This window comes from Mustelus asterias, unplaced genomic scaffold, assembly GCF_964213995.1.
Source record: "Mustelus asterias unplaced genomic scaffold, sMusAst1.hap1.1 HAP1_SCAFFOLD_2571, whole genome shotgun sequence".
Taxonomy (NCBI): Eukaryota; Metazoa; Chordata; class Chondrichthyes; order Carcharhiniformes; family Triakidae; genus Mustelus; species Mustelus asterias.
Window position 1 is genome coordinate 42312 of NW_027592516.1, and position 9770 is coordinate 52081.

At 61.2% G+C, this 9770-nt stretch overlaps 1 protein-coding gene across 1 annotated transcript in view; it reads right to left on the minus strand.

Moving 5' to 3' along the window:
• Positions 1-5440, minus strand: part of ercc2 (excision repair cross-complementation group 2) — a gene marked incomplete at its 5' end in the record, with an annotated part of 47391 nt that extends 41951 nt beyond the window's left edge. The window contains 4 exons of the mRNA XM_078207662.1: positions 249-372; positions 1466-1582; positions 2782-2898; positions 5327-5440. Coding sequence (XP_078063788.1) covers positions 249-372; positions 1466-1582; positions 2782-2898; positions 5327-5440 — 472 coding nt within the window. The remainder of the gene's footprint in view (positions 1-248; positions 373-1465; positions 1583-2781; positions 2899-5326) is intronic.
• Between the last annotated feature and the right edge of the window lie 4330 nt (positions 5441-9770).

Here is a 9770-nt window from a genome sequence, read left to right on the forward strand (position 1 = left end):
TGAAACCATTGTCAATTGTCGGAAAAACCCATCTGGTTCATTAATGTCCTTTAGGGAAGGAAATCTGTCGTCTTTACCCGGTCTGGCTTACATGTGACTCCAGAGTCACAGCAATGTGGTTGACTCTCAACCGCCCTCCAAGGACAACTAGGGATGGGCAATAAATGCTGGCCAACCAGCAACGCCCATGTCCCACGAATGAATAAACTAAAATAAATATATGAATTTTGTACATGTTGAGGACATACCGATATTGTGAGCCTCATCAAACACCACCACTGATCTTCGTGACAGTTCCTTGGACACAAGGTCTGCAATCTTGGGGTCCAGTAGGTAGTGATAGCTGTACACAATAATGTTCGCATGCAGAATCTGATAGGAGTGGCACAAAGTTGATGCATTAGTAATGTAGAAACAGTCAAATAACACATGATTCTGAAACATTTCCTCTCCTATCTTAAAGATATTGACATCTGGTCAGGAAGGGCAGTATAACTGCTTGCCTAGCTAGCAATGTCTACATCCTGTAAATTAATTTAAAAAGGACATCATCCTACTGGGAACTTTCCCTCAAAGACTTTCATGTGCCAGTTGAGCTCAGCCAATAGAGTAGGAGACCCTCAATCACTGGGTCATGGGTTCGAGCCCCACATTGGGTGCTACTGATTTTGGGTGGCACAGTGGTTAGCACTGCTGCCTCACAGCGTCAGGGACCCGGGTTCAATTCCCAGCTTGGGTCACTGTCTGTGCGGAGTTTGCACATTCTCCCTGTGTCAGCGTGGGTTTCCTCCGGGTGCTCCGGTTTCCTCCCACAGTCCAAAGGTGTGCGGGGTAGGTGGATTGGCCAGGCTAAATGTGTGGGTTTATGGGGATAGGGCGGGGGAAAGAGGGCCTTGGTGACATACTCTGTCAGAGAGAGAATCAGTGCAGACTCGATAGGCCGAATGGCCTCATTCTGCACTGTAGGGATTCTATAAACTACTGCTCGCTGTTAGTCCTCGCATGTCATTCCGTGACAGGCGAATCACGTTCAAACCTGAAGATGTCCCTACCGAGGTTCCCCAAACTCACCCACACCGACAGGAGCATGCACATTCACTCGCTTGCAGAGTCGCTCACACGCACGCACAGTCACATGTGCTTATACATCTTCAGCAGATATTCGCCCGTCTCCTTAATCAAGATATAGTGCAAAAATATTGCATTTCCAAATCAGCAAACCCGAGAGGTTGGAGCTGAAGCAGGAAGTTCCTGGTAGTCCCTGTACTGAGCCTATCTCAGCAATGGGAATACGTGGATGGGGAGGGAGGTCAGGAACAGGCTGAGTGAACTATGATGCTTTCCAATGACCACGGAGCAGGACCGGCTCAGCAGCTCAGCGACAAGGCTTCAGGTGGACGGAAATAAGGTAGAGGGAAACTTGGAACCACTGACACCTGCCCGCGGCAAGTTGGGATTCACTTACGGAATATCTGGCCAGGAAATAGGGACACCATCCCTTCTGCTTCCCATAAGCCTTCAGGTCATCCAGGTTGTAAATCCCAGAGGATAAAGGCAGTTGCTTTCCATGGAGATCAAATTCCTGTCGGAGAAATTGCGCACACACACACACATAACAGAGCCAATCGTAGTGTCCAGTCGGCAGTGATAGATGTACACAATAATGGTCACATGCAGAATCTGATTGGAGTGGCACAAAGTTGATGCATTAGTGATACAGAAGCCGTCAAATAACGCTCAGCTCCTCTCTCCGCAACTGAATCCTGAACTTCCTAATCCACAGACCACAATCAGTGAAGATAGGCAACAACACCTCCTCCACCATCATCCTCAACACCGGTGTCGCCCCACAAGGCTGTGTTCTCAGCCCCCTACTATACTCCTTATTCACCTATGACCGTGCGGCCAAATTTCCCTCCAATTCGATTTTCAAGTTAGCGGGTCGGATCTCAAACAATGACGAGACGGAGTACAGGAATGAGACAGGGAATCTGGTGAACTGGTGCGGCAACAATAATCTCTCCTTCGGTGTCAACAAAATGAAGGAGATAGTTATCGACTTCAGGAAGCGTAGTGGAGGGCATGCCCCCTAAACAAGGACGAAGTAGAAATGGTCGAGAGCTTCAAGTTTTTAGGTGTCCAGATCACCAACAACCTGTCCTGGTCCCCCCATGCCGACACTATAGTTAAGAAAGCCCACCAACGCCTCTACTTTCTCAGAAGACTAAGGAAATTTGGCATGTCAGCTACGACTCTCACCAACTTTTACAGATGCACCATAGAAAGCATTCTTTCTGTTTGTATCACAGCTTGGTATGGCTCCTACTCTGACCAAGACAGCAAGAAACTACAAAGGGTCGTGAATGAAGCCCAGTCCATCACTCAAACCAGCCTCCCATCCATTGACTCTGTCTACACTTCCCGCTGCCTTGCAAAAATAGCCAGCGTAATCAAGGACCCCCACGGACATTCTCTCTTCCACCTTCTTCCATCTGGAAAAAGATATAAAAGTCTGAGGTCACGTACCAACCGACTCAAAAACAGCTTCTTCCCTGCTGCCATCAGACTTTTGAATGGACCTACCTTGCGTTAAGTTGATCTTTCTCTACACCCTAGCTGTGACTGTAACACTACATTCTGCACCCTCTCCTTTCCTTCCCTATGAACGGTATGCTTTGTCTGTATGCGCAAGAAACAATACTTTTCACTGTATACTAATACATGTGACAATAATAAATCAAATCAAAATAACATTTATAAATCTTAACTGCTGGTACGTACCTCGTAGAACTGGCAGACGGGGATGGTGGGGTTGCTGGAATGCTGCATTCTGATATGGGAGGCAGTCAGACTGCGACACTTGCCATCAACTTCCTTTCCAAACTGCTGGGCACTGACCTTCAAATGACAACAAATCAAATTCTAACTATTCAGGAAAATAACACAGATTAAACTTTTCCTGAGGTCACTTCCTCAGGACATTGCACAGATGCTTCTCAGCCAACAGGTGGACAACCGACCCAACTGCACGAAGCAAGATCCCACAAGCAGTCAATGAAATGTCCAGCAGTTAATCCACGCGGGGCAGCAATGGTTAGAATCGCAGAATGGTTTCCGCACAGATTATTATGCCTATGCTGCTTCCTACAAGAGCAATTCAGCAGGTTCCACTCCCCTACCCTCTATCCCATAGCCCTGCAATTGTTTTCTGTTCCGATGGGTATCCAATATGCTTTTGGAAGCCGCTGTTGAACCTGCCTCCACCGCACTCCCGGGCACAACGTTCCAGGTCCAAACCACTTGGTGCACAAAATTAGCTTTTTCCTCAAGTTGCCTTTGGTTCATTTGCCATTCACTTTAAATCAAGTGCCCCCTGGTTCCCCACCCTTTCCCAATGGGAACCGTTTCTCCCCGTTTACTCCATCCAAACCCTTCATGATATTGAATACCTCGATCAGATCTCCTCTCAACTTTCTCCCCTCCCTGGAGGAGTTACAGCTTCTCCCATCTATCTGCATAACTGAAGTTTCTCATCCCTTTGAGGGCAGCATGGTGGCACAGTGGTTAACACTGCTGCCTCACAGCGCCAGGGACCCGGATTCAATTCTGGTCTTGGCTGGCTGTCTGTCTGTGCAGAGTCTGTACATTCTCCCCGTGTCTGTGTGGGTTTCCTCCGGGTGCTCCGGTTTCCTCCCACAGTCCGAAAGATGCGTAGATTAGATGAACTGGCCATGCTAAATTACTCCTTGGTGTCCAACGATGTGCAGGTTAGGTGGATTGGCCGTGCTAAATTGCCCCTTAGTGTCCAAAGATGTGCAGGTTAGGGGGATTGGCGATGTAAATATGTGGGGTTAAGGGGTTAGGGTGGGTGAGGGAACCTGGGTCAGAGAGTCAGTGCAGACTTGAAGGGCTGAGTGACCTTCTTCTGCAGTGTAGGGAATAATGATTCTATGATCCTTAGAATTGTATTTTTTTTATACTGTCTCTCCTCATTCTTCTTGCTAACATTATCATTTCACAGCCTGTCTCTGTCCTCTCTCACTCTCCTCCTCACAGGTCACAATACGTCCAAGTTTTGTGTCATCCACAAATTTCAGAATTGCGTTCTCCACACCCAAATCAGAGTTGTTGATACAGGTCAAGAAAAATCCCGCTGTGTGGCACATCATCAAATGTCTTCCGGAACTCCACGTCCACCAACGGCATCATTCTCATCAACTCTCTCTGTTTGTTCCTCTCAAAAAGACTCATTCAATCAAGTTAATTAAAAATGATTTGTCTTTAAAATTCTTTGCCTCAGGGAGACTAATCTGTCAATTCCGAATGTGGAGCGGACTGTTCTGTACCCCACACGGGGTGGAGTCCAGGATTCACCGATGTTAAAGTGCGGATCAGGAACCCCAAAGTGTGTTATGAAGCCCGACCAGACCCCAACAGTTTTTATATTTTGGCATTAGTGCGAGGATAAGGTATTGCACTCCAGGTGTGATTCTATTGACACACTAGGAAGCTTTTGTCAAAATAAACTTTATTTAACAATACGGTTTAGCTATAACAAATGAATTAGTTCAACCTTTACCTATTGAAATACTTAAACATGACAAGATACAATTCTTAACTGCCAACCTATCTCTATTAGTTCCAATTCAAGCAATATTCCTCTAGTAGACTGAAACTCCTCTTCAAAATCAGTTAGCAAACAACACTGTCGTGCTTGTACTTGTTAACAGTTCAAGAGCTTTTTGAACACTTCTGGAGAGAGAGATCTTTTCAGAAAAAGACCTCTTTTAAACAATCCAGTCAGCAAGTGCTCTTGGTTTTAAAAATGAAACTAAAACACACTCTTTCCTGCAAGCTTAGCTCCTCCCATTAACACATGATTATCTCAATCAACCTATCAAAACCCAACTCTTAAACCCCAAGGGACACCTAAGTAAATGAAGATGCATTAACTCTGTTTAGACAAACACACCATTAGCTAGAATCAGTCATTATCCTGCATTCTCAACATTTGAGCTGCCTGCTGCCCAGACAGATCAGCACCATATAAAACAGGGCTGACTTTTAAACATACGCCTTATAAGAAACATGATAAAAATACATTTCTTAAAGGCACAGTGTCATCACACATGCCGGATTGGGTGGAGGAAGCTTTGGGCCCAGCCCAGGCTGAATCAAGACCGGGCTGCACAGACTTGAAGCCAATGTCACAGTTAAGCATTGTTTACTTGGACAATGCCCGGAGCGGCAAAGAATCCAACTCAGTCTCGTGCAGAGCTGTTTGACTTATCGACAGCCAGGTGGGGCGTTACGCAGCAAAACTCACCTCTGGGTGGATGCAGAGATTCTTCCTGGAGCTCAGAGCTAGAGCCAGAAATTCCATCTTCTCACCGGTCTGTTTCTCGTAGTAATCGAGCAGCTTGCGGAGTTCCTCAATTACCTGCGGGGAGGGGCGGGGAGGGGCAGGGGGGGCGGGGAGGGGCAGGGGGGCGGGGGGGAGGGGGGAGGGGGGGGGGGAGACGGCGAGGGCGTGGAGGGGGGGCGAGGGCGTGGAGGGGGGGCGAGGGCGCGGAGGGGGGGGCGAGGGCGCGGAGGGGGGGCGAGGGAGCGGAGGGGGGGCGAGGGAGCGGAGGGGGGGCGAGGGAGCGGAGGGGGGGCGAGGGAGCGGAGGGGGGCGAGGGAGCGGAGGGGGGGCGAGGGAGCGGAGGGGGGGCGAGGGAGCGGAGGGGGGCGAGGGAGCGGAGGGGGGGCGAGGGAGCGGAGGGGGGGCGAGGGAGCGGAGGGGGGGCGAGGGAGCGGAGGGGGGGCGAGGGAGCGGAGGGGGGGCGAGGGAGCGGAGGGGGGGCGAGGGAGCGGAGGGGGGGCGAGGGAGCGGAGGGGGGCGAGGGAGCGGAGGGGGGGCGAGGGAGCGGAGGGGGGGCGAGGGAGCGGAGGGGGGGCGAGGGAGCGGAGGGGGGGCGAGGGAGCGGAGGGGGGGCGAGGGAGCGGAGGGGGGGCGAGGGAGCGGAGGGGGGCGAGGGAGCGGAGGGGGGGGCGAGGGAGCGGAGGGGGGGCGAGGGAGCGGAGGGGGGGCGAGGGAGCGGAGGGGGGGCGAGGGAGCGGAGGGGGGGCGAGGGAGGGGGGCGAGGGAGCGGAGGGGGGCGAGGGAGCGGAGGGGGGGCGAGGGAGCGGAGGGGGGGCGAGGGAGCGGAGGGGGGGCGAGGGAGCGGAGGGGGGGCGAGGGAGCGGAGGGGGGGCGAGGGAGCGGAGGGGGGGCGAGGGAGCGGAGGGGGGGCGAGGGAGCGGAGGGGGGCGAGGGAGCGGAGGGGGGGCGAGGGAGCGGAGGGGGGGCGAGGGAGCGGAGGGGGGGCGAGGGAGCGGAGGGGGGGCGAGGGAGCGGAGGGGGGGCGAGGGAGCGGAGGGGGGGCGAGGGAGCGGAGGGGGGGCGAGGGAGCGGAGGGGGGGCGAGGGAGCGGAGGGGGGGCGAGGGAGCGGAGGGGGGGCGAGGGAGCGGAGGGGGGGCGAGGGAGCGGAGGGGGGGCGAGGGAGCGGAGGGGGGGCGAGGGAGCGGAGGGGGGCGAGGGAGCGGAGGGGGGGCGAGGGAGCGGAGGGGGGGCGGAGGGAGCGGAGGGGGGGCGAGGGAGCGGAGGGGGGGCGAGGGAGCGGAGGGGGGGCGAGGGAGCGGAGGGGGGGCGAGGGAGCGGAGGGGGGGCGAGGGAGCGGAGGGGGGGCGAGGAGCGGAGGGGGGCGAGGGAGCGGAGGGGGGGCGAGGGAGCGGAGGGGGGGCGAGGGAGCGGAGGGGGGGCGAGGGAGCGGAGGGGGGGCGAGGGAGCGGAGGGGGGGCGAGGGAGCGGAGGGGGGCGAGGGAGCGGAGGGGGGGCGAGGGAGCGGAGGGGGGGCGAGGGAGCGGAGGGGGGGCGAGGGAGCGGAGGGGGGGCGAGGGAGCGGAGGGGGGGCGAGGGAGCGGAGGGGGGGCGAGGGAGCGGAGGGGGGGCGAGGGAGCGGAGGGGGGGCGAGGGAGCGGAGGGGGGGCGAGGGAGCGGAGGGGGGGCGAGGGAGCGGAGGGGGGGCGAGGGAGCGGAGGGGGGGCGAGGGAGCGGAGGGGGGGCGAGGGAGCGGAGGGGGGGCGAGGGAGCGGAGGGGGGGCGAGGGAGCGGAGGGGGGGCGAGGGAGCGGAGGGGGGCGAGGGAGCGGAGGGGGGGGCGAGGGAGCGGAGGGGGGGCGAGGGAGCGGAGGGGGGGCGAGGGAGCGGAGGGGGGGCGAGGGAGCGGAGGGGGGGCGAGGGAGCGGAGGGGGGGCGAGGGAGCGGAGGGGGGGCGAGGGAGCGGAGGGGGGGCGAGGGAGCGGAGGGGGGCGAGGGAGCGGAGGGGGGCGAGGGAGCGGAGGGGGGGCGAGGGAGCGGAGGGGGGGCGAGGGAGCGGAGGGGGGGCGAGGGAGCGGAGGGGGGGCGAGGGAGCGGAGGGGGGGCGAGGGAGCGGAGGGGGGGCGAGGGAGCGGAGGGGGGGCGAGGGAGCGGAGGGGGGGCGAGGGAGCGGAGGGGGGGCGAGGGAGCGGAGGGGGGGCGAGGGAGCGGAGGGGGGGGCGAGGGAGCGGAGGGGGGGCGAGGGAGCGGAGGGGGGGCGAGGGAGCGGAGGGGGGGCGAGGGAGCGGAGGGGGGGCGAGGGAGCGGAGGGGGGCGAGGGAGCGGAGGGGGGGCGAGGGAGCGGAGGGGGGGCGAGGGAGCGGAGGGGGGCGAGGGAGCGGAGGGGGGGCGAGGGAGCGGAGGGGGGGCGAGGGAGCGGAGGGGGGGCGAGGGAGCGGAGGGGGGGCGAGGGAGCGGAGGGGGGGCGAGGGAGCGGAGGGGGGGCGAGGGAGCGGAGGGGGGCGAGGGAGCGGGAGGGGGGGCGAGGGAGCGGAGGGGGGGCGAGGGAGCGGAGGGGGGCGAGGGAGCGGAGGGGGGGCGAGGGGAGCGGAGGGGGGGCGAGGGAGCGGAGGGGGGCGAGGGAGCGGAGGGGGGGCGAGGGAGCGGAGGGGGGGCGAGGGAGCGGAGGGGGGGCGAGGGAGCGGAGGGGGGGCGAGGGAGCGGAGGGGGGGCGAGGGAGCGGAGGGGGGCGAGGGAGCGGAGGGGGGGCGAGGGAGCGGAGGGGGGGCGAGGGAGCGGAGGGGGGGCGAGGGAGCGGAGGGGGGCGGAGGGAGCGGAGGGGGGGCGAGGGAGCGGAGGGGGGGCGAGGGAGCGAGGGGGGCGAGGGAGCGGGAGGGGGGCGAGGGAGCGGAGGGGGGGCGAGGGAGCGGAGGGGGGCGAGGGAGCGGAGGGGGGCGAGGGAGCGGAGGGGGGGCGAGGGAGCGGAGGGGGGGCGAGGGAGCGGAGGGGGGCGAGGGAGCGGAGGGGGCGAGGGAGCGGAGGGGGGCGAGGGAGCGGAGGGGGGGCGAGGGAGCGGAGGGGGGGCGAGGGAGCGGAGGGGGGGCGAGGGAGGCGGAGCGGAGGGGGGCGAGGGAGCGGAGGGGGGCGAGGGAGCGGAGGGGGGGCGAGGGAGCGGAGGGGGGGCGAGGGAGCGGAGGGGGGGCGAGGGAGCGGAGGGGGGGCGAGGGAGCGGAGGGGGGGCGAGGGAGCGGAGGGGGGGCGAGGGAGCGGAGGGGGGGCGAGGGAGCGGAGGGGGGGCGAGGGGAGCGGAGGGGGGGGCGAGGGAGCGGAGGGGGGGCGAGGGAGCGGAGGGGGCGAGGGAGCGGAGGGGGGGCGAGGGAGCGGAGGGGGGGCGAGGGAGCGGAGGGGGGGCGAGGGAGCGGAGGGGGGGCGAGGGAGCGGAGGGGGGGCGAGGGAGCGGAGGGGGGGCGAGGGAGCGGAGGGGGGGCGAGGGAGCGGAGGGGGGGCGAGGGAGCGGAGGGGGGGCGAGGGAGCGGAGGGGGGGCGAGGGAGCGGAGGGGGGGGCGAGGGAGCGGAGGGGGGGCGAGGGAGCGGTGGGGGCGAGGGAGCGGAGGGGGGGCGAGGGAGCGGAGGGGGGGCGAGGGAGCGGAGGGGGGCGAGGGAGCGGAGGGGGGGCGAGGGAGCGGAGGGGGGGCGAGGGAGCGGAGGGGGGGCGAGGGAGCGGAGGGGGGGCGAGGGAGCGGAGGGGGGGCGAGGGAGCGGAGGGGGGGCGAGGGAGCGGAGGGGGGGCGAGGGAGCGGAGGGGGGGCGAGGGAGCGGAGGGGGGGCGAGGGAGCGGAGGGGGGGCGAGGGAGCGGAGGGGGGGCGAGGGAGCGGAGGGGGGGCGAGGGAGCGGAGGGGGGGCGAGGGAGCGGAGGGGGGCGAGGGAGCGGAGGGGGGGCGAGGGAGCGGAGGGGGGGCGAGAGTGGGGAGAGGGAGGGGGGACAGTGGGAGGAAAGACAAAGAATGCAAGAATATTTAGCCTGCAAAAACCGCCGAAATGTAAATTGTCAGTGTTGTGTCAGATCTGCATTTTGAAAGTTTGGGCATGTCGGCCGTTTTGGCTTCAGTTCCGATTCTGTTGACTGCTTGAATCTCACGCACTGATAACTGAGTAACGCTGATTCGAATCGACCAGCATGTGGGGACAGCCTACAGGAACAGTAAGTGATGTGTGAGGCGCTGGAAGTCACCATGCTTCCAGCAAAGATACAAACACTCTTGCTGAGTCTCAGAAGAGCTCCATGTAAATCTCCTCATTTTTAAATGAATATCTGGCCCATTGTGGCACTGACCAATCAGGTGTCATATATTGGCACTGATGTGTAGATGCTGGTGTTGGACTGGGGTAAGCAGAGTAAGAAGTCCTCACAACACCAGGTTAAAGTCCACCAGGTTTATTTGGTATCAC